The sequence below is a fragment of the Volvox carteri genome, assembly GCF_000143455.1.
Source record: "Volvox carteri f. nagariensis unplaced genomic scaffold VOLCAscaffold_42, whole genome shotgun sequence".
NCBI lineage: Eukaryota > Viridiplantae > Chlorophyta > Chlorophyceae > Chlamydomonadales > Volvocaceae > Volvox > Volvox carteri.
This window is the reverse complement of record NW_003307585.1, coordinates 669,103-693,274: the sequence shown is the minus strand read 5'-3', so window position 1 is coordinate 693,274 and position 24,172 is coordinate 669,103. Positions and strand designations below refer to the sequence as shown.

General features: G+C 53.9%; 5 protein-coding genes across 5 annotated transcripts; 3 read left to right on the top strand and 2 right to left on the bottom strand.

Annotated features, from left to right (window-relative positions):
- Positions 1 to 1,125: 1,125 nt before the first annotated feature.
- VOLCADRAFT_64746 (uncharacterized protein) lies at positions 1,126 to 1,389 on the bottom strand (the record flags this gene model as incomplete). The annotated part of the gene is made up of 1 exon (XM_002954318.1): positions 1,126 to 1,389. One exon carries the CDS (start codon positions 1,387 to 1,389, stop codon positions 1,126 to 1,128), a length of 264 nt encoding a protein of 87 aa, XP_002954364.1.
- Positions 1,390 to 4,490: 3,101 nt separating this feature from the next.
- On the bottom strand, positions 4,491 to 5,577 carry VOLCADRAFT_95220 (uncharacterized protein; the record flags this gene model as incomplete). Its single annotated transcript, XM_002954317.1, has 3 exons — positions 4,491 to 4,580; positions 5,146 to 5,329; positions 5,513 to 5,577. 3 exons carry the CDS (start codon positions 5,575 to 5,577, stop codon positions 4,491 to 4,493), a joined length of 339 nt encoding a protein of 112 aa, XP_002954363.1.
- A 5,545-nt stretch (positions 5,578 to 11,122) lies between these two features.
- VOLCADRAFT_106367 (uncharacterized protein) lies at positions 11,123 to 14,574 on the top strand (the record flags this gene model as incomplete). The annotated part of the gene is made up of 6 exons (XM_002954394.1): positions 11,123 to 11,283; positions 12,171 to 12,299; positions 12,353 to 12,576; positions 12,831 to 13,055; positions 13,544 to 13,658; positions 14,235 to 14,574. The coding sequence occupies 6 exons, from the start codon at positions 11,123 to 11,125 to the stop codon at positions 14,572 to 14,574; spliced, it is 1,194 nt and encodes a 397-aa protein (XP_002954440.1).
- Positions 14,575 to 15,250: 676 nt separating this feature from the next.
- Positions 15,251 to 20,136, top strand: VOLCADRAFT_106366 (uncharacterized protein; the record flags this gene model as incomplete). Its single annotated transcript, XM_002954393.1, has 6 exons — positions 15,251 to 15,313; positions 15,571 to 16,659; positions 17,072 to 17,137; positions 17,501 to 17,781; positions 18,134 to 18,280; positions 19,360 to 20,136. The coding sequence occupies 6 exons, from the start codon at positions 15,251 to 15,253 to the stop codon at positions 19,550 to 19,552; spliced, it is 1,839 nt and encodes a 612-aa protein (XP_002954439.1). The 3' UTR covers positions 19,553 to 20,136.
- A 2,039-nt stretch (positions 20,137 to 22,175) lies between these two features.
- VOLCADRAFT_95216 (uncharacterized protein) lies at positions 22,176 to 22,629 on the top strand (the record flags this gene model as incomplete). The annotated part of the gene is made up of 2 exons (XM_002954392.1): positions 22,176 to 22,415; positions 22,486 to 22,629. The coding sequence occupies 2 exons, from the start codon at positions 22,176 to 22,178 to the stop codon at positions 22,627 to 22,629; spliced, it is 384 nt and encodes a 127-aa protein (XP_002954438.1).
- Between the last annotated feature and the right edge of the window lie 1,543 nt (positions 22,630 to 24,172).

The window sequence follows — 24,172 nt, the reverse complement described above, 5'->3', positions numbered from 1 at the left end:
CAAGGGTGCATCACCACCAAAAAATAAGTTTTCCTAACGGGCGCATGACCATTTAAGGGGGGAATTGAGGATTACATGAGCTTTGAGACAACAAGTCCCCAACACGCGCGTCGTCATCGGATGCGAGAGATAACCACAAGCCAAGCAAGTCCGAGTGCAGGAAGAATCCAAATCCAAAACACATCCAAGACCCAGGGTTTTAAAACGCTGTGAACGCCGCGGCAAGCAACGCGTAACATCAGACTTCCAAGGCCAAGCAGACAACCAGGCCGCGTCCAGGGCTAACAGTCAGTGCTTTCTTACCAGCGTGTAAGCTCCACTGAGTGTTCCCAACACAGACGCGTCGAACCCTAAACGCCCTCCTTTCCTTCTTCTCATCATGAAACCCTCTATTAGTTCATCCCCTCCTCGCCCCGAACGCTTCAGGTTGAGCGCGCAGGAAACAATTATTAACAAACAAGAAAACAGCCGCCAAACTTCGTCCCAAGCAAGCAACGTTGACCCACATCGCGTTTCATTTCAAACGTCTGAACCAACCCGTTGTCTGCCAGCCGGGAACTCGGACCGAAAGAACCTGAAAGCCCTGAATGTTAATGCACACTCCGCCGCAGCTCTGCCGGTTCACACCCGTCACAACAGTCCCACCCGATGTCCCGTAACTTGTGTTACGCGGCTGTTGGGGTAACCCTGATGTTGCTCGCATGGAGTAGGCCATGATGGACACGAGGACGCGTCGAGTAGGTCATGATCGCCTACGCCTACCGTCCTCTACCACCTGATGCTGGCGCGACAACGCCGCGGCTGGGAATGCAAGCCACTCTACCGACATGCCCCAATCTCGACCACACCGCCGACCAGCCTTTAGGTGGACGCGCCACCAGGCAACTCCCAGCAAAGTAATGTCGTACTCCGGAGAACCTTTGCCCCTTGGCTAACCTGGGCTCCAAGGTAACATGCCAACATACCTGCACCGAGTCATCTATTGTCGTCAACGTCACAAAGGCAATGGTGCATCCATACTGAAAGGAGGTCAAGATGTCACCGCCATCACCGAAACCCATCCTGTCGTCTAAAGTCAAGTCGTTGCCCTAATGTCATACCCGCTGCCTCTGAGGCCTTAGCCCCTTATCGTCCCGTTGTCTGTATAAGCGTAATGTTGTCGCCCTTCAACAAGATCCGCCCCAACGTCTTGCGGTTCTTGCGCTTCATGGACACCTCCTCTGCCTCATCCAGCACCAAGTTCATGTATTCGTCGAAGCCAATGATGCGGCCCTCTACTCGCAAGTCCGCCTGGTCGTAGAGCCAAATCTGCACCTTTTGTTTGCTCTGTAAGAAGCGAAACATCAGGTTGATGGGTTGGGTCATGATCTTTTGTACTTTCGTCGCCATCTTTGTCGCTTTCTTCAAACTGGGCCGGCGGCCAGTAGTCTACTTGCAATACCTCTATCAGGAACAGATAACTCACAAAACACCACGGAAACAAATATGAGTACAGAGGAAAGCCTGCAAGCACGGGGCGGATACAGTCTCGTGTAACAAGTCAAGCAGGAGTACGGCGGGTTCCAGGTTCAATGCATCCGAAAGCGGTACCATAATTGAACGGACAACTGAATGCCGAATACAAAGCTGCGCCTCTATGAAAGGTAGCAAGCTCCGAGCTGTAGAACTGGAGCTGCAGCTGTTGGTTCCGGAGTGACTCCCCAAAAGTAGCCTGTCTTGATACAGACTTACGCATGGCGCAGCCTGTATAAGGTGGGTAGATATAGAGTAACTGGATCTAGCGTAACGCTTTGTTTGGGAGAAGTCAACGAGTACATTGGACAAGGTAAGAAAGCTAGCTGGAAAGGTTTTTAATCTAAAATGGAGCTCGAAGACTTCAGTGAAGATGGTGCCATCCCATCGACCCTCGCGGTAGGTCGCACCACAATTTTCCACCCTGACATGTCGCACCACAAGGGCACATGGACATGATTACCAACCCTACCCAAACCCAAAACCTGCTACGTAGATCTCCGCTGGCACAACCTCACTACCCGTTTGACCTGTAGGAAACACCGGCAACTTTGGCCTCGCCAACGAGGCTGCGGCTGATGCAGCCGTGGGTCTCGCAGCGGAGCTCCAGCGCCTCGACGTGCAGGGCCCTCCACAACGGCAGCCAGTGTCCTCCAGTTCATTTGCCAGTTTTGTAGAAAGTGCACCTCATGGATTAAATAAAAGAAGAGAGATGCAAAAGGTTTACTTATGCCAGCTTATTCACTTTATTTGCTAAATTAATGACCTACGCCAGTTTTGCGTGCTGCTGTGCTTTGGCGCGCTGTTTGGCTGTATGGCTTGTGTGTCGGAGGTATCTATCCTATCTATCTCAACGATGTGCACGGTGTACTCGGACTGCTCGCCTGGCCCAGCGTACCCTGTCTGGCTTGGTTTCCTCAAGGGATAGGCCTCAGGGTATGAAGAGGATATCGGGTCTCATTTTTTCTCTCCGGTCTGCCTCCGGCGTGTTGGGGGGCCATCCAACATCCGGGATGGATGCATGTGTACCAGCACAATAGTCGGGGATGGCTGATGCGCGGGGCCCCTGCGTCCATAATCATATAGCAGCCTCCGTACCTTCCGGTTGGCAGCTCCCTCACAACCAGTCGGACTGCTGAGTTGTGCCTTTTAATAAACAGCGCCGTCATGTTGGGATGGGTGCATCCTCCTAGTACATGTCCCCCCCGAGTCAGGGTCCCCGCTTAACGGGCAAGGTGCTGCTGCTGGCTGCTGGGTCTGTGCGTACATGGCCCTTTTCTTGCCCACCAGGGGTACCCCGTATCGCCTAGCGAGTTTATTGTTCTACAGCTGTCCGTACCAGTAATCGAGACTGCGTTTGACTCGTCCATGTCGCCCCGTACGCCAATTCAGGGTGTGGTCGCCCGTGCGGCCGGCACTGCTGCTGCATCTACTGCCTCGCTGTACTTTATATCAGTGCGCGTCGGTGTCACCTTCAGTATCTTAGTTTGAAGTCCACTTACTGCTCTTGTTTTGAGGAGCCGTACGGTGTTCGTTAGGATGTCCCTGTGCTTACTGAGTTGGAGTTTATGCGGGTGGTGTATCATCTTTGCTGAGTCGGTCCAGTTTGTGAGCGGTACCGCTTCGAGCTCCATTCTTTGTCGAATTTCAGTCCTTGGTGAATTGAGCGCATTACATGCGCTCAGTTCGCATCTTGTGATGATCTGGCATCCATTGGTTCCAGCGTTGACATCAATGTGGATGCTCGTGTCGGTGTGTGCATCAACCGCGGCAGCTCCTACGATTTGTATTTCTTTGTCATCACGCTGGGATTTTTGCACTGATCCATCACTGTGTAGATGCCCGATGCTCTGGCGTCCTGGCGAAGCGGGACGCGGGCTGGGAACTCGAGGTGGGAACTCGAGGTGGGAACTCGAGGTGGGAACTCGAGGTGGGAACTCGAGGTGGGAACTCGAGGTGGGAACTCGAGGTGGGTGTTTCTGCGTTCCGCGTCTATATGAGGTCGTCGCACCTCCGCGAATTTCCATGCCCCCCCCTCCACTCGCTCGTTCATGTGGAGGATGCGTTTCCCGACCCACGGCGGGGGGGGGGTTCCATCCATAGGGCGTTTCGTTTCCCACCGGTGTTCTCGGGGGCCTGCGGACAATATCGGCCAGTGCGGCCAGTGCTGCCCTCGCTTGTGCAACAAGGGGTTTCCCAGCTTCGTTCGTTACACCAGTACTAGTGCCATGCCCTCTGGGTAACCCCTTGGTATTTCGAACTGTAGAGGTCGGTGTGTAGATCCCCCGCGCTTGAGGAGGCTGGAATGTCCCCAACGTAGGTGACGAGGCTATGTCCGAGGTATCATGTGTACGGGGCGGTTCGGGAGGCGGGTTACAGGATCAGCGTGACGGTAGGTTCTAGGTGACTATGGTGCCTGCGGGCCTCTGCCCACCCTACTGCCCACCGAATGGCGTGGTGACCTTCCGCCGGGCTTCCTGCCTCCCGTGCTCTGACAAGCATCCCACCTCCCACAGCATCAGCACTGCTGCGACAAGCACAGCTCCCACCACGTTGACACTACCCATAGATTGTAACAACTGCCGCGCTAGCTACCGGCCTGTACGGATGCAGGGGGGCCCCGCCCTTTGTCCGGCTTCAAGGAAGCCGACATAACTTGTTTGAAATGTTGACCCTTTTCATCTCCCAGCGTAACTGTTTGTAGACAACACAGGCGTCCAACCACCACTGATAGAATGGGATTATTGTGGCTCACGCTGTTTAGCCGCGCTGGGGCAGTCCAATTACTTCAAACGGCTCTCATGCCTCATCCTTGCTGATATCGATCGATAGTCCTGCAGAACGGTCTGGTCGCTGTTCACCGCCTGCACCACCGTATGTAGCGCCTGCTGCTTACCTGTGACTCCTCCAAAACCGCCGCGTCCATATGGTAATTCTGGGGTGTCGTTCAATGTGTGTTACTGGGACAAAGAACGTTCTCAGTAGTCAGGCGCCAGAGAGTAATATGTTGGTACCATCTTTGCTGCTTGTGATAGTGTTGTGTCGGCGGCGTCCAGATAGTGGCTGTGCTGTGGTGGGGGTGACGACGTTGATGGCAGTGGGTGTTGCTGCGACAGGGGTGTGTTTTGGCACATCCTTTGGCATTGTGGGCGGAATCTTGACCCATTACGTTCGTGGAATCGAACACTGGATCCGTTGTAGGGGACAAAGATTGACCAGTGGCCGCTTCCGCACCTCAAGTTATGACGACGCCGCTACAGCTACGAAGGGAGTTTCCCGGCTTGGAACCCGCAACACGGTTACGCCTGGAGCTTTATATTTCGCCAACTTCACTTCGGCCTTGCGTGTCGTCACCCACTCCCAACAAGCGCTGAGGACTGGCACACTGGCAGACGAGGGATATATCCGTGCACAAGGAAACTCCTTTTGCACATTGCAAATGAAAATGCTGCGGCTTTATCACTGCGAGCGAGGAAAGCTCGCGATGATCTCGTAATGCTAAATAGGCGGGAGCTGGATTTTGCCCGTGCTCTTGACCCCTCTTGCATGCCGTGCAACTTCTGTGCAGCTGTTGATTTCGGGAACGAAGATTCTCCGACACGTATGCCTGACTATGTTTGACGCCACTCGCACCATGGCAGAGATCATGGTCAGGACGGCCTTGCTTGCAATCCGATTGCGCGCTCTGAACAGGGGCAACAGAAATATGTGCGGCGATGTCTCCACCGTTTGCTGCTTGCAACCAATTGCATGCTGGGGCCATAGTTGCGCCTGCCTTTTGTACGCCTGCTCAACTTTTAATACTGGACTATTAATGCTAGGGAGAGGGAGAGGAGGGAGAGGTGGGAGAAGAGGGAGAGGAAAGAGAGGAAAGAGAGGAAAGAGAGGAAAGAGAGGAAAGAGAGGAAAGAGAGGAATAATGGTAGTTTATGAAGTGCAGATGAGCACTGCGAAGTAGTGGCCGAGCAAAAGACAGACGGTTACATGCAGCAAGTCTCACTATCTCACACGTTGCAGCAACTCCTCACCGTCACACTTGCGCACAGCTAATACGTAGCCCACCATATTAAAACATGATTTAGACATCCATAATTCTGCAAAAATTAATCCTATTAATCGTGCCTAGCCATCATGCAGCAAGTCTCAACACTAACGCACACGTTACAGCAACTCACAGCAAATGTACGGCAAGAGACGGAAGCGGAAGACGAAAGACGAAAGCAAATGACAAAAACGAACACACGTAACTTGTAATAACACATGGTCCATATCTTGCAGCTGATGTTATATATACCAAACGCTACCATAGTTGCATGCACTCCACCTTACACATCGTAATCAATGTGGCAAATAAGGAATAAACAGGAATAAACAGGCATTTTTGGGCGAGGCCCCGGGCGCGAGGCGCCATTGGGGGGGTAGATTCACTGCTGTCAGTCCGTCAGTCATGGTGTAACATTTCATCCTATTTCGCCCCGATTAAAATTGCGATTGAAAGCTATTTTAACTCTCTATCGACGGACCAAAGGAATTAATTCGGATAAAGGTGTGGGCGAAGCTAGCTTCCTAACATATTAACTTTCATATCTCGCCCCCCTTTAAATTGCGTCGGAAAGCTATTCTAAATCTCTATTGATAGACCAAGGGAATGAATTCAGATATATCTGTGGGCGAAGATGGCTGTCCAGGGTGAGATCAATTTCCATATCTCACTCCACTAAGGATTGCATGTAAAAGCTGCATGATTTCTTTATTGATTGGCCAAAGGAGAACATTTATATACTTCGGAGCGCGAAGATAGCTTTCGATGGCTTCGAGTTTGACTTCCCCTCACGCCGCAGCCTTGCCTCTGACGTCGTTGCATGTCCCTTACATTATAGATTCATAAGCAAACGGCATGATGGGTTGGTTCCTTCATGCTCGGCAACTTTAGACCAACCCATGGCAACCACCTCCCTCCTGGCGTCTCGCTCGTGCCTGTTTGATTGTTGTCCTTCTTATTCTCTTCTTCATTCATTCAATCCAAGTTCAAATGAAGTGTGCCTTTGCGACACACCATCAGCTTTGCCGCTGCATTCCGACTTCATAATGTTCAATTGGAACGATGCCCGAATGCGTTCTGGCTGGGAGCGGACAACAATTGGTCCATGAAGCACAAGCACTTTGGCGCGCCTTGAACTGCCAGCCAGCCAGCAGATGGGCCGGCGTCGAACATGGATGCAACGGTAGTACCACCTACCTATCGGGCAGTCCCGACTCATGGATTTGGCGCAGCAGCGGCAACACACGTTGCCGCAATGACACTCCTGCTTTGTGTGTAGGTCATTCTACGGATTGCCGCATCACGAGAAGGCTAACGGTTCAGTAAATAGAGTACTGATAATGCTATGGCGGCTGCGTGCTTGCGATGATCCAGACAGGTCTACACCGCTGTAGCAAGTCTGCCGACCTTTATTGTTTGAGGATTTCAATAATAAGTCTGTACTCCAAACGCGGCGGCGTTCTTGTGCTGGCACTCTTATGCCGTACGGACTTCCCTGCGAATCAAACGGGGGTCAAGTGGCTGCACCGGGGCCGAGCCCCTTTTCGGCTTTGAAAGGCCGCCCCCCTAGTCAATCATAGAATAGATATGAGGGGCCGTAAGAAGGTCAAGCCCGTGAGTCAACGCGGCATAGCAGAATGTGTGACCGGTTCTCACATAGCCAAACACGCAAAAGGCAACGACTCGAACGTCGGACAGACACCAAAACAGCAAAATAAGCCTGGAAATTTTCCTGATACAGGCGTTTGGGATGGCGGTGCTATTGTCGGTAATGCATCGACAATGGTGTTGCTGCCAGCGGCGACCGATGACACGGGCGCCATTACCCCTGCCCTCCATGGAGGGTAATCAGCATAAGCGCAAGCTATCGCCTAATCAGCTCGACAACAACGATAACAACAGTGAATGCGGTGCGGCCGCATGTGCACGAAGAGTGCACACACGAACGAAAACGCGCCAACTCAGTGCGTGACTCTTGGTCTATGAGGGGAGTTGTAACTTATCGGGGGGGTCTGGGGGGGGCATAGCCCCCCCCAGAGCCTCACACTTAAGGAATAAATTACGACGACCCTAGCAACTTTGTTACATAGGTTAGAATTATTTGAGACCCGCCCTAAACGGAAAAAAAATCCCACCGTGGGATGCACTTCCGCTAACCATTGACAAATGTACTACCAACGATTTTCAAGAATGGAAATTGTGTTCTCTGGTTCTGCGCCCACCCTGCGACGCATACGGAGCACCTAACATCCGGATCAAGTACGCGTTTATGACCAGATGTTATTCACATGACCTAGTTCGGATAATAAAAGCCCGTATGCAGGAGAGCGCGTCGAGATCCGGAGTTCGGCTGGCCCAGTGGTCCTTAAATGTCGGCATGTCCCACGTGTGGCTGATCATCAGGTATCCAGCCTAGGTTCATTGGTGCACCTTCTGGATAACTGTACTCTTCTGCAAGTGCTGCGGCGCCGCAAATTGCGGGTCACGGTTTGCAGCGGTGCGTACACCGTGCTCCCTAATAAGCCCAGTACGCTTGCGATATTGTTACTCATGGCATTGATAATCTTACACATGGCATGCCCAGCTCCCTCTTCACAGGGCATAACCATTGTGTATTCCTTAGAACGGGAAATATTTCAGTGGTTTATTCCACTTCTTGTGTACGTGCGTTTGGGGCTTGCGAGTCGAGATCAGGGTTAGACAGGACCTTCCTAAAATGGTCGGGTTGCCGGTTTTCCCCTTCCCATGCCCGTCGGCCCCGCCCGATAGCGTTTTTGCATATCTTTCAATTTCTTTTTTTTTTTTCAATTTCTGTCTGGTGCCCCGATAGCCCATCCCAAAACCTGTCGGGTGACGCAAGAACGAAATTTCGCTGTGTGCCGCTTGAAATTACATTTATTCGTATTTTATATGCGCAGTTTCCAGTTCTCAGTTTGCAGTTCACAGTTCTGATATGCACGAACAAACACACACACAGCAACACATGCACGCCTGCACGTCTGCCTGTGAGCATCACAACCCGAGCTCTTCAAGGAGACCCTTAGACACCGTAGGACTGGAGAGGAACATCTCCCCCTCATCGGCAACCTCACTGCCAGACTCACTGGACAGTTCTGGATCCCCATCACTCATAAATGCCTCGCTGGCCTCCTCTTCGTCATCTTCCCCCTCATCAGCCGGCTCCTCATCGCTCTCAACATCACTATCCAAGCATGGCACTGTAGTGCGTGAAACCCCCATAAGGGTTTTTAGGGTGGGGGCCGCAGTGCCAGATGCGTAAACATCAGATGCATCGCTGAAATCCATGACCTCAAAAGGCTGAGCAAGTAGCCGCACTCGCATCAAGGAGTCAATGGTAACCACACGCAAGCGGTTCCGGAGACGATCCTTGATGATGCGGTGCAAGGAAAAGCCGCGCTCCACACAGGCCGTTTGCAGCGGCACAACCATAGCGACGAAGATAAACTGCACGACGTTGGGCATGGACGACAGGTGCTCCTTAACAATGTGGCACCACAAATGGCTGCACTCCGCCCATTCATTCTGGTTGCTATACTCGTACATAACGGCCTTAGCAACCTCCCACTCCTCAAGGACCCGAGGGAGATTCTTATCAGTGAGCTCAAATAACTGATTTGCCTGCGACTTGCTACAGAAATTCTTAAGCAGCACCCTGAACTCTTCTTTGCCAAAGGACTTTACTTTGTCCTTCGGCATCCCCTGATATGATTTGGGATCGAAGATTTTGAAAGCATCTAACACTTCTGACTCCACAAACCGCTCATCAAGATGCGAACAGACCTCAGCAACAAACTCAATCGCAAAGTCCTCCAACTCGTCGAGATCTATTTCGCCCTCTAACGGAATCTTCTTGCCCTTCTTCGCATGCCAATTGCCTCGGGTACTGAAGGCGCGCAGAAACCCACAAAGGGCCTCGGCATTGCGTAGCTGGCCCTCAGCCTCGCTCTCGGTTACTCGTGATAACTTGCTTCGCGCGGTATTTACTAGAATGGAAACCTTGTGCGGCACCAACTTCGAATCAGACTGAAACTGCTGGCTCAAAACACTCATGGGCTTCAGCAGATCGCACATGAGGAAGAGCATTGCCACAGTCTGGGCACACGATAGGGCCTTAAGCAAGGCAGGCACGTTATCCCACTGGGCGCCTTGGCTGCGGATAAACAGGAGCAGCACATCCAGATTGAGCACCAGCACCAGCACCGACGACCCACGGCACCCGATCGGGTGGTCCTAGCGCCCCTAACCATGTCGGGTCCCCCGACGGGGGCCCTCCGGGCCCCGACGGGGGCTCCCGATGGCCGTTTGGCATTTTCCCCCTTTTTCGTCGGGTCCGCCCGAAAGCATTTTCAAAGCCTGTCGGGATTTTCAGGACAAGTGCCATTCCTGTCGGGACCCGATCGGGCTGTCTCACCCTGGTCGAGATCGATCGCGATTGTACTTCCTTTACTGTCCTTACAAAGTTTAGGGCCGATCCAAAGAATACAATTTCCATCCTTGAAAATCGTTGGTAGTATATTTGTCAGTGGATAGCGGAAGTGCATCCCACCTTAGCGGAATATACTCATATCAGGTCGTCCCCACCGCGCCCAGATGGAGTGCCCTTGAGCCCATGAACAAGTGAACGATTAAGCAAGTATCAGGCTGCCTGAACTGCAAGTGCCCAGGCCTTAGTAAGAAGTCTGCTTTCGACTAGCAGACATTGAACTTTCCCCATTAACGACCAATTTAATCGCTCTGCCCTACCATTCTGCTGTGGTGTATAGGGTGCGAATGTTTGGTGTGCTACTACTCCGTTTCCCGAGGTATTCTCCCATGAGCGAGTTTACGTACTCCCTAACACGGTCCCTTAACCTTAATAGATACGCTGGAAACCTTTATTTCCAGAAACAATTAATTTGTTAGTAAACTCGAATGAGATATACAAAGGTGTCATCTTGCTTGTTGTAGGCATATGCGTACGGATTATTTAAAGTCGAGCAGGCGTACAGAAGGCGGGCGCAACTAGTCTACAACCCAGCCCGCAGCCAAGCAGCAAACGGTCGAGACATCGCCGCACATATTTCTGTTGCCCCTGTTCAGAGCGCGCAACCGGATTGCAAGCAAGGCCGTCCTGACCATGATCTCTGCCATGGTGCGAGTGGCGTCAAACTTAGTCAGGCATACGTGTCGGAGAATCTTCGTTCCGAAATAAACAGCTGCACAGAAGTTGCACGGCATGTAAGAGGGGTCAAGAGGACGCGGGGTCTTGCCCCGCCCGGCCGTCAGGGCGATGGATTCAGCAGCAGGGCGATGACCTGCAGGTCCAGCTGGATCCAGTTCGCGCGCACTTTTCGATACAGCGCGATGGATGACGTACAACAAAGGACCCACTTGGCAAGAGAAATTTTGTTCTAGGAGGCGTTCCTAGGGGCGCTGCACTCGACCCGTTCGGGGTCCACTGTAACAATCGCATTCTCTTGCCAAGTGTGACCTTTGTTGTACGTCATGGGTGACGTACAAGAAAACATGATTTCTCTTGCCAGGTGTAACCTTTGTTGTACGTCACCCATGGCGTACAAAAAAGATCACACTTGGCAAAAGAACACAATTTCTCTTGCCAAATGTGACCTTTGTTGTACATCACCCATCGCCCTGTATCGAAAAGTGCGCGCGAACTGGATCCAGGTCATCGCCCTGAATCCAGCTGAAAGAGAACCAGGCCGCTCCAGGTCAGCGCCCTGAATCCATCGCCCTGACGGTCGGGCGGGCGATCAAAATCCAACTGCCGCCTACTTAGCATTACGAGATCATCGCGAGCTTTTCGACTGCGTTTCCTCGCTCGCAGTAAGCCGCAGCATTTTCATTTGCAATGTGCAAGGAGTTTCTCTTGCTTGCACGGATATATCCCTCGTCTGCCAGAGTGCCAGTCCTCAGCGCTTGTTAGGAGCGGGTGACGACACGCAAGGCCGAAGTGAAGTTGGCGAAATATAAAGCTCCAGGCGTTACCGTGTTGCGGGTTCCAAGCCGGGAAACTCCCTTCGTAGCTGTAACGGCGTCGTCACAACTTGAGGTGTGGAAGCGGCCACTGGTCAATCTTTGTCCGCTACGTTAGGTGACTTTTATAGCTTTTGCGGGATGCCTCCTTAGCAATGGCGGCAATGCCTGGCAATGTAATCGCCAGTAAAGCTGTAACCAACGTTTCAACGTATGGATGAGGACAGTCCATAAAATGGAAACGTACCGAGCTAACAAAGCCTTGGCAAGCCAATCAAGCTTCAAAGAATACGGCATACACGGCGTATGAAAACGCGTGGACCCCGCCTGCCTGATGATCGTCGTTGGCCCGCCAGCACTTCGTGGTGCAGTGCAGTTTGCTCGTAATTGTTTATGCCTGCTGCCCCTGTCCCTGGATGAACGCACATGCGTGTGCCCGATCACTGCCTCTTCGTCAGATACTTTCATCGCGTTTGCTGCACATACATAGTATAGAGCACGACGTAAGAAAGTCCCACGAACCAGGTGTACTGCTATGTCTTATGTGGGCGGCGGTATGCACGCACCCACGCACATTGCTGATGACTGCGTGTCCCTACCACCACGTCACGGCAACGTACAGATCGCAGAAGATCGTGGCCATACGTCGTCAGGCACCGAAGCTGCGGCGGCTCCTTATCATCAAGCTGACAGGCAGAGGATGGAGCGTACATTCCCGACCAATCTCACCAGTCCAGGCCCGCACCATCAGGTGCACCGGCAGCGCATGCAGCGACGACGGCGGGCGGCCGTTTCCCCATACAGCGGTAAGGCAACCCTGCTTGTGGCTGCCGCCGCGGCGCTGATGTGCCTCTCCTTCGTCGGCGTCCGGACCGTGCTTGCGTCATCTTCTGGGGTCGACACCACGGCCACCAGCGAGGAAGCCTCGGCGGCCGGGGCGGAAGTGACAGCGGTGGCGGATGGCGGCGCTGCCATTGTTGTTGCTGAGGGGGAGGTAGTCCCCGCGTCGCGGCGTCACCTTGCGACAGGTAAGCTTCGCTGCTTGTTTCCCGACCTCGCTCCAGACGACGAAAACCTCAACCGTTCGTTCAACAGCTATCCACAAAGTACGCGGGTGTGCAATCTATCAAGTTGAACGTGCGTGTGTGTATGAGGGGAATGCGGGGGACGGGGCGGGGCGGGGGGCCCGCGTGCCCTGTTCAATCAGTGGCGCTAATCTTTCTGTCGGCCCCCTGCCTGACTAACGCTGCTGCTTATGCCCTGCGGCTACGGCCGGCATCAGCTTGTACGGCGTACACCGGCTACATCGCGTACCGCGACATTGACCGAGACGGTGACGACATCGGCAACTACGGCTCCGCCTCCAGCGCGTTGGCCGCCTGCAACCGAAACCCCAGCTGCGTCGCCTTCAACAGCCAGGGCTGGGCAAAGCGCAGCGCCACGCCCGCTATGCCGTATGGGGGTTTGTGTCTATGGGTGAAGAGGAGCAGCATGGGCGCGTACTCAGGTACGTCTATGGGCCACCATCGGTGCGACGAATAGCACTCCCAAGTAGTAATGCGCGTGTGGGAATTGTGACTGAGCACCGACGCCAGCATAGATAGCGCGTGCTTGTGCGCATCATCTTTCGTGTGGTCTACGAGGTTAGGTACAGCCTTCTGCTCGCTCGGTGGCCTGCCCGGTGGCCCATCTATCGCCGGGCATGCTTGGGTGCATGAATGAGTGATGAGCGAGGTTGCTGCTGGAGGTCATGTCCTTAGGTCAATATCAGCAGGGGTCGCCAACCGGTGATGGGGCCCGCATCATCCACACACGTACGTGTGTACAGCGCATGTACATGCATCGTACATCCATCACATGAAGCAAGGATGGGTGCAAGTGCGGTGTGATATTTACGTGGACCTAAATGTATTCGTATCTGCTGGCCTGCTTCTTAGCGGTTTTCCAGGAAGGAACTGAGTGTGCACGCATGCACCCGCTTTCACGTGCACGCAGGCGCATGTGCGGGTGGCCCGCCGGCCCAGCCAACCCAGTTCTACCCTGGAAGCGCCATTCAGGCGCTCACTGACCTGGTGCAGGACTACTGTTACTCCAACAGCGGCGCCAAGTGGTGAGCTGCGCTACCCTGCGTGCAGATAGTAAGTCGCATAATGAAGCATTTGTGCGTCCTGCATGCATAGGTCAGGCACTACTGGTAAGGGACACACCGATGACCCCGAAGGTTCCGGGATCGAGACTTGCCAAGGAGGAAAATCCTTCCGATGGTGGAAGGGTAAGAATGTGCCTGAGATCTGACCAGAAATGGAGTTGAGCCATCGTCGATCTGGTTGAACCCGTTGGATGGTGGTGGGTGCGGAACCTGAGGGTTTCACTGACGAGTTGGCTAGGGGGTGACTGGATGAGGGTGCCCCGAAATACTGGAAAAGGCAGGGTCTGTCAGGTAACGGGCCCAGGGTGAAGATATGAACCCCCTGTCCCACATCCCCCACATCAAGCACGCGCTTGGGTGTTGTAGCAGCTGGCCGCTGAAAAGGCCTCTCGAGATGCTGGTGGTCGCGCTACGCGCGTATTTATAGCGTCGTACTGTGTACCGGCTGCTACAGGTGTGGGCATGTTTGTGTCTCGAGCTCCATTTATGCTTGATCGTCATCGCTTGTTATTACCTGTCTCGCTCGATCGCCCGCAGTGATGAAATCGATTTCATGGGGACTACGAATTGGTATCAGGAGTACTTCTACGATTTTCCGTCACTCAGCAACAACACCTGCAACACCCAGATGGTGCTCACCCCCGCCTCGGACGCGCCCAGGGCGGCCTCGCGCAGCGTGCTGACCTGCCGGCCCAACCCCACCAGCGAGGGCGTCTGCACCTTCTCGCCCCGGCTGGAGACCGCGTCCTCGGTGGCGGTGACTCAGGCGAGGGGCTACAGCGACCAGTTCAAGGCGGGTGTAGTCACCAAGGTCACGGCGACCTTCGGCGCCATGGAGGCCACGATGGAGTCGACCTTCGACTTCGCGTTCAGGTAGTACGGCGGTGCGGCTGGGCGACTGCGGTCGGTAGTAGTGTAGTAGTAGTAGTAGTAGTAGTATGTTACAGTGGGCTCCAGACCCGAAGGAGTAGAGCCAGCAGCAGTATTAAACTTATAATAATAACAGCATGTGCAATGTGGTCGATGTGTGTTCTTTCTAAATGCACATACATGCGGGCGACTGGAGGTAGGGCTGGCCATCCAGCTGGATATGTGCCTGATGTACTTCAATCACACTCTCACACTCTGCTGTCCGCCCCGCGTCCGCATATATGCAACCGCAGTTCCACAGCCTCCGAGTCCACGGCGAGAATCATCGGGCAATCCACGGTACTTACGTCTCCGCGCGGTATCGTACACAGATGCTTTCCATGCATGGGCCCAGCAACAACGTATCGTGCAACATCGACATGTCTATCTGCCTCACACGATAGCGATAGCGCACGCCCGCCCGCTCTCAGCATTGTGAAGTGGATTTGCGTGCTTTCTGTCGGCCCACCTACCAAACAACCTACCAAACAAACCGGGTTCATTGCGTTCCATTTCCTTCCATTCGCGTTCCGTCCTTCCATCAGATGCTCACCCCACCGGTTGGCCACGCTTTTTAATTATTCTGTCGCATCGGTATACATGCATGTAACAGGGGGCAACGGCTTCAGTGACCACTAGTCCAAATGACACGTACTGCTCCTCCCTCACCATATCTCTGGGTCGCACTGCCGCGGTCGGCAAGCTTGGTGAGTGCATCGATGGCGCCAGACAGCTGGCTGGGCACGTTCGCTCGACCACTTGCTCCCTGTTGCTAGCTGCGTGCCACCACTATTTTTCTTGCACTAAATAATAATACTGACAGCCGTGCGTCCTCCTACGACAGAATCCCTAGCGTGTAACCGTGCAAATATGATACCCAGCGGTGCCGCTCCATCTTTATGTCCTGCTGCTGCTGCTGCTCCGCTCCGCTCTCCTGCACTCCCCTCCCCTTAACTCTGCAGAGGTGTACCTGGAGTTCTCTGGCGGTGTGGGCACGCGGCAAAACGACTGGCGAGCCTGGAAGAACATCAACAACGGGAGGACTGATTTTAAATATCTGTACCACCCGCTGTGGTATATCGTGAACACCGCCAAGGCCGCGCAGATCGCCAGGGCGAATGCATTCACCGTCATCGGCACCACCGTGCGTGTGACCACGCCCATCACCCTCTCCATGCAACTACCGGCCTACGGATACGTCAACCCGCAGCGTTACAGCCTCAACAGTCTCACTTGCACGTCTGCCTCAGCCCGCACGGCAGACCCTGCTCCTAACGAGAACGCCAAGCCATCCCCGCCGCCACCCCTGCGTTCGTCCCCGCCACCGCCACCCCTGCGTTCGTCCCCGCCACCGCCACCCCTGCGTTCGTCCCCGCCACCGCCACCCCTGCGTTCGTCCCCGCCACCGCCACCCCTGCGTTCGTCCCTGCCACCTCCACCCCTGCGTTCGTCCCCGCCACCGCCACCCCTGCGTTCGTCCCCGCCACCGCCACCCCTGCGTTCGTCCCCGCCACCGCCACCCCTGCGTTCGACTGTCAGTAGCCGGATGGCGTCTGTGGACACTGCCATCGACGCCGTCTCCACCGCCACGGCCGCATACGAGAAGTCGTCTGCCGCCGTAACGACGACGACGACGACGACGACGACCGCGCCCTACATGCTTGATGAGTCATCGGTCAACATTGCAGCTAGGGCGGCACAGCAGCAGACCAGTAGTTACAGTGATCAGCAGACGGCCGCAAAGCTCGACACCCGGGGCGCGTCGGTGTCTGCTTTTGAGGGGTCTATCTCGCCAGTGTTCATGCAGCGCCTGAAAGCTCTAATGAGTGCCTACTGCAGGGCCCAGAGCGGCGGAGACGATTGCGAGGTCGACTGGGACGGCAACACCGACTGGTGGCGCGACTGGTTCCTGCGGCTGCAGCCGGCGCAGATCGCCACCGGCCTGGACGAGCCGGTGTGGAACAGAACGGCGTCGGGGCTGGACAACGTAACCTCCATGCTGGTGGTGTGCCCGTACAGGCCCTTCAACTACAGATGCCAGATCGACGCACATGTGGGTGATGGTGTTTACAGACAGCTAGTTAGAACTACTGCATGCCAAATGATTACTTTGCGTGCACGTGTATGTACGTGCAGCTAGGGTGTCCATCATTTATGTCGTTACAGGGTGGTTAAGCTTCACCAGCGGCCCCCTTTCCCTTGGAGGCAGTTCCCTGCTCTCCCTTGCTAGAGGGGGGCCACCCTAATCCTTTCACCCCGTCCGACTTCAGAATGTATTCGTTGGGTTCAGCAACTCACCACCAGCATCCAACCAAATCTAGCGGATTAACGGCGCCTCAACTTAGTTCCTGGTCATCATGTGCATGTGTGCGTGCATGCGTGCGACATATTTAGCAGTCTTTCCGGGTAATGAAATTCGTGTGTGTGTTTTCAGATCCGACCTGCCTGCCCGCTTGCATACACAGTCGTACCAGTCAACAATCATCACTCGGAGCCGAACTTCAACCCAGAGCTTCGGAGTTACGAACAGGGTAGGTTTGGGCCATCGTACGTACCTAGCCAGTTCCCGACAGCCATGCCAATTACTTGCGGCAAAGTGGTACATGCAAGCCAATACTAAAACGGGGGGGGGAGAACATTATGTGTGCCCACAAAAATACATGTCAGTCATTACAAGTGCTGCTCATCGTCCGTGCAAATATTTCATGTTCACTGTACGTCTTGCACCGATGCGCGCGCCGCTGCCGGCTGTGACATGACCGGTGCCAAGGAGCGGCTTCGTCAGATTGCAACCTGTCAGTTGGTGCTTCGCCACCCTCGCTATGCGTGGTTCATTCGTTCCGTCATTGCTCCGTACGCCGACTGCTTAGGACTACTTCAACCCTGCGCCACAGGTCCAAATTTTGTTCGGATTTAAAAACGATCTGGGGGGATTTCAGGCTGGCATCTCGTTCTCAGCTTCGTCCAGCTTTTCCTGGTCTGACGGCACAGCCGTGGCGAACACCGAGACAGCGACCACAGTACAGAGTTACTCTGTCCAGATGAACCCCGCGACCAATCCCACCCAGAAGTGCGCGCATCTGTTAACGCGGATGACGGTCGCCAATGTGAGGGGCATTCAGAGCGCCTGGCTGACCATCAACGGCTATGTCGGCTTCCACCACGACGACGCCAGGTGCGTGAGAGAAGGAATACTATACATGTTGAAATGTTCACCCGCACGCACGCACGCAGCCATCTTGATAGGTATGCTACAGATCCGCAGGATGCGTTCAGCCGCCGCCGCGCGTCTCATCAAGCACAGGGCGGGGTTACACGTACACACGCGTGCAGGAGTGGGGGGTCATCCCCGTGCATGCATGCAACAGGCCCCCCGCCGTAGCAACCATCAGTTGACGCATGGGGTGGTTCATTTGCTTGTTGGGCTCACTTGCCTATAATCAAGCACCAGCGGTACGTCTAGTGTCCAGCGGCATATGTAGGTACAACGTACGGTGCTCTTCACCTCACTCGTTCCACCACGCCAGCCCTAACCCGCTGTGCCTGCCTGCCCGCTCCATCGATCGATCGATCGATCGATCTGCTGCTGCTGCTGCTGCTTCCTCCTATTCGATCAAATCGAGCAGGGTCTGGAAGAAGTGGGCTGACAGCAACCCACACTACTACCGTGCCCAGTAAGTGCGTTGCGAGATATTCTTTCCCAAGCTCTGCGTGTGTGGGCGGGCGGGCGGGCGGGGCGTTTCAGCCGGGCTACTTAGATCGGTGCAACAGCTAGCCCACCAGCTTCCTTCTGCTGGCCGTCAGCTTACTTCCTCGCTCTCCTTTCTGCTGATTCTCTTTAATAAGCTGATGGATTCATTCATTTCATCTGGCTCGCGCGCAGCCATCAATCGTATCATCACATTCCGTCGCTCTCGGACTACGAGAGTGTAACACCAGGCAAAGAGTCCTCTGGGAGATGCCAAGGGAGCTGACCCTTCTTATATTCCTCCCCCCTCGAGCGAACGTCCTCCGGGCATATCCATAGGATAATGGTTATTTGATTTCCCGTCGGAATGCGCATTTCTTTATTATTGTGGCATTTTTATTGTCAGTCCCCGTCTGAAATGGAGGTCTTCATTTTTACTCAGCTGGTATACTTCCCGCCCACCCGGGCATCCACCTCCGGTCATGATTGGAGTGCGTTATGCTCGTAACCAGACCGATCCGGGGAGTTCCCACCTCCTAGCAATTCGCACCAATGTAACATCAGGCAAAGAGTACTAAAGGAGATGCCAAGTGAGCTAAACCTTCTCCATAGCATCCATACATTATACGACCCGGGTTCAAATCCGCCTGCCGGCTCCTCGGGTGTTTGAGGAGTGATGAAATGGGAGGTGGCCCCCCATCTTATGGACGGTGTAGGACGTGATAATATCAACTTGCGAGCTGACCAGGAACTAAGTTGATGCGCCGTTGATCCGCTAGATTTGGTTGGATGCTGGTGGTGAGTTGCCGAACCCAACGAATACATTCTGAAGTCGGATGGGGTGACGGATTAGGGTGCCCCTCTAGCAGGGGAGAGCAGGGACTGCCCCGGGAAAGGGGGCCGCTGGCGAAGTTAACCACCCTGTAACAACATACATTATTCATCGCACTTGCCCCGGCCCCCTGCCGGCCCCGCGGGCCTCCTAATCCCTGCCGCGGCTCTTCTAATCCCGCCCGCCTGCGATGCGGCCGTGGCCACCTGGATTCTGCTATAAATGACATGCAGGCCCTTCTCGTCGGTCATCGAGAACGCCAAGTCCTTCGGGCTCAAGGAGGCTGCGGAGTGGACGATGGTGAACGGTATGGCACGGATCCAGGTGCCGATTGATGTGGTCGTTATGACGGGTGTGAGTGGTTCCACCGGCGCTGTCTACTACGACGCCGGCAGCCCGCAGTGCAACCTCCCCGAGCCCGCCTAGACGCTGTCGGGTGGTCATGTAAGTCAATCGAGATGTATGTCCAGATGTCACCATTTAACAAGGTGAAATCACCGGGATTTATGGGATGCAACTCGCTGGCCGGTAATGAAGCAAGCCGGTATCGATTGTCGGTCGTTAGTTAGTTTCATCTCTTAACTTACGCTGGATGCACTTGACATCATTCGATGCAAGGGATGATCAGTCGCGAGCAGCCCCTGTACGATTAGTATGTACGGCGGGCTGACGGATGCATGTTCATCATCAAGTCCGTCGGCAGGCGGTGCAACGTGGTTTCATTCAAACGGAAGCAAGCCTGTGCGTGCGTGGCTACCTACCACACACACCATGCACACACCCGTTTTATGCATGGATGCCCTCGATTGAGCATTTATTGGCAGCAGCCAGTCGAGTGAGCGGCTGCTGGTTACACTGGTGGTGTCGATGGCGGTAGGTGGGGCGTGCGCCCCGATTGACACCTATCTGAATGCTCGTCCAGCCAGTCAGCCAATCATCCGCGCGTCTATCTTCCACACCTTACAACCTAGAGTGCGTGTTCGCGTTGTGGCTATTCTAGTCGTGGGGCCATGTATGCACGTGCGCGCCTGCCGCCCATCCCCGTGGAGCCTTTCCTGCCTTTATTGTCCTCTGTTCGTTCTCCTTGCTGATGTTGCTTGCATGCAAGAAACAAAACTACAAGAATTTGCAGTGTGCGTGCTCCGTCCGAGCGAGCTTTTTTATGCCCAGTTATTAGTTGTGTAGGTCCGCAGTTAAGGACGCCTGGTTTGCTTACATGTATAATAATCGGTCATTGTATGGCTCCGACGAGGGATCGGACTTCTTAGAGCATGTACACGCCAGGCGGGCGTATGCATGTCACACATGCGGGTGGTCTGCTGCATGCAGCAGCCGCTGTTGACATGCAGCGGTGGATGGATACCAGGGTACGGTGGCGGCGGGTGTACATATGTGCATACGGGCACACACGTATGTACAGGTCAAATGATGCATGGTGATAATGATTGATGATGAACGTGATGATCATTTCCTAAGCAAACCTACGTGATCAATGCGTATGTGGGTTGCAAAAGTCACAAGGCGATTATTCAAAGCATTCATTGCATGGTCCATTAGCATCCCGAACAGGCATTATCTTGGCTTGTGTGCGCAGTGAGGTGGGCTGCCTTCATCAGCACGCAAATCCACTCCATGTTGGCTCTGTCGACTGCACAATGGGCGGAGCTAGATAAACATGCGAACGTTGCTGCCGGTATCGGTTCAAGGAATGCAATCAAGCAGCGTGTGCTGGCATTTATCGGGTGGCGTTTTTCGATGATCCATTCCCTTTCCATACATCCGCTGCTGCTCACATGCGGGGCAACTCTTCAGCGTATTTGAGCGCATTTGTGTGTAGATAAGGACTGCAGGTGGTGATGATGAGAGGTTATAGAGCTTACGCCCCTATCCATGGAGTCAATCGCGCCAGCAACTGATAACCATGTCCACTTCCTTAGTTCCAGGCACACAGGCCGACGATAGGTGCACAGGGAGAAAGGTAAGAAGGGGAATAACTCAATAGTCCTGCTGCATGTCTGGACAAGCAAGCATTTCTTGCAGCAATGGATAATCCTATTGTAATCGATGATGAATGTTCTGATAGTATCCATGGGATTATGCCGCCCTTGCTGGCGACTTCGTGCCTTCTCTTACTCCTCTGCATATGCATGGCTGGGGTCAAGTGATGCCGGAGGGGGGTATCGTGCACTTCCAGCCCGAAGGTACACACACTTACAGCCCCAACACCCATGAATGGCTACCTACAGCAGTGTGAAAAGGCCCAATAAATTAATGAATAATTGTGCGAGGCCTAAACCAAAGTGTTGGGCTGTCATCTATTCAGCCCAACTGCACACGCATTCTCTCCATCCATCCACCACCCCGCCACAGCCGGCTGGCTAGCCACATGCATGCCGCATGCTGTGGTGTGCGATGACAGCTCCAGCCCACAACTTACCTAGTGAATAATAATAAGCGCACAGGGAAGAAAGGACAAAAGTATTACGCTGGGCCCTAGCGTCAGTATTACGCTGGGCCCTAGGGAGCAGCCAGCTCCGAGCAGGGTTAGCTCTCTTCCGTCCGCTACCCCTGTGGCACCATTTTTTGACTTGGATGGTTTGGATTTCCCACCCCTCCGCATCTGGGGCCCCTCTCACTCGGATCATACCCAGGTAACCCACTTGCTCTGCTCCAAACATGCCAGACGCATCATTGATAGACATTTAACCTCGTTAGATTCTACCAGTGCGGGGGGCTCGGACACAACTGAAGAGCCGTGGCAGCCGGAGCTGCTTTCCCACACCAGGGGCCCCGCAGGACCCCATAATCCTCGCAATGAGGTAGGATCGAACCAGCGACTTGTGGTCACCAGTAAGTAGGGTTGGATCTCATCTAAAGTTTGGATTTTAAAGCTAGAAATCTAATTGAGTATTCTATTTACAAATTAGATAGTCGATTTGGGCTCATTAGATGACAGTTAGGCCGTTATGTAGTGTACGACATTAGGAAATTTTAGAAATGTTTAGTTACCATCCCCTGGAGCTCGTTTTGTCGTTTGTCCGGAAACAATATGAACAACGATGTGAAGATTCAGTGCTGCTGTGGCAAGGAGTTCAGCGCAACGAATCCCTCAACCGTAGCGCCCAAGCACATCAACGAGTGCCACCCATCCACAGCATTTAAGCCTCCTCAAACGCCTCCGCCTCCCTCCACACCAGTGGACGACCCAGAACCCACAGAGGTTGAAAGCTTTCCCCGCGCTTACTCTCCGAGGATTGCAGCTCGATTCATAATTTCTTTGCTTCTGCTGGTCAGATTGCCACCTTCTTCAAGCATCTGGCCCTATGGGTCCCCTCATTGAGCATGTTGACCTCGTGAAGGCTTGCGCAGCTATTGGCATTAAGATTTGGAGCCGCAAGCTGCTCAGTGGCAGGATTTTGGATGATATTCATGCCGAGGTCCAAGCCAAAATGAACAGCGAGTACGATACGGACGGTGGCCTTGTCGGCTGGAAAACCGATTAGCGTTCATGGGCAGCCCTCTGTTTAGGACCCAGGCTTGTGACTTGCTTTGGCCTAAGGCTCTTCTTGTGCCGTACAGACATGGTTGTTTGCTTTCCCTCCTGCATGTCTCCTCGGACTGGGTGTGATGTGCGAGCGTACAAGATGTGCGTTATAGCACATAAGACAGCCAGGATTTAAAATAAAAATTTCCGTCCGTCGTTGCTGGACCCATGGGTCCATGCGTCCCAAATATTATTTACAATAGAATATAACTACAAGGAACACATTTACCATGTTTCATGAAGATTGATTGAGTTTTTGAGAAAGAGCCAAATCCTTAGATGAGATTCTAAACCAATCTAATAGGACTAATGAGATGTAATGAGATTGAGATGTGATAACTTTTCTAAAAAGTCTAAACCTTTGGGCTACCCTACCAGTAAGACGCCCTCGAACCCTCAGGCGCCATGTTCGGGAATAGTGTACAGAACGGAACATGCATCATGGAGGCAGCTCATCATACCGCATCTATAACAGGATAATCAGGAGAAGACACGCACGTCACGTGACGGTGCACAGTGCGCAATGAAACAGTCGTGTATGCATGTATTGTATCGTCAGCGCTCCATTTCACCCGACCGGTAGAGTAGGTGGTTCGGCGTCGGCGCTGGGCAGCGTGCGTACAGTCAAGTACAAGGTCAGGACCCTGTGCGCGGGGCCGTGAGCCGTGAGCCAGTTGAAGATATGTACAAATACATACCGTACGAACCGTCCTTCTGGTTTGACGTGCACATGCTCTGTCGCGGAAGCGCAGATGCGCGCGCGCCGGCGGGCGGACGGACGGGGCAATTGTTCCGCGCCGCTGCTCTTCATTGTGGAGCAGGCGGCAGCAGGAACGACGCCGGCGGCGGTGGGAACCCTGTGTACGGCAACGGAAGTGGCAAGCAACGCGTAACATCAGACTTCCAAGGCCAAGCAGACAACCAGGCCGCGTCCAGGGCTAACAGTCAGTGCTTTCTTACCAGCGTGTAAGCTCCCTCTAAGTGTTCCCAACACAGACTCGTCAAACCCTAAACGCCCTCCTTTCCTTCTTCTCATCATGAAACCCTCTATTAGTTCATCCCCTCCTCGCCCCGAACGCTTCAGGTTGAGTGCGCAGGAAACAATTATTAACAAACAAGAAAACAGCCGCCAAACTTCGTCCCAAGCAAGCAACGCTGACCCACATCGCGTTTCATTTAATAATAATAATAATAATAATAATAATAATAGTACGCCGGCCGGGGCCTGGCGTGTGTTAAGGGGGTGGGGAACTGAGGGGCGGCGTAGCCGCTCCTGTATGCCCGCACCACCGTGGGAGACCGTTCGGGTTGTACCGGTTACTTGACTGTACCCTCCATTACTCGCCGCGCCCGGATAATCGTGCCCGCTGCTTCGATTGTTTGCCGGTGGAGGTGCAGGCAGGTCTTCTGGGCCTGCTCAGCGGACGAGCCGAGTCTGCATAGTAGCGGTTTTAGTGTGTTGGTTAGAGTCCCAGTACTTCCCAGGGTGACAATTTGCGCCT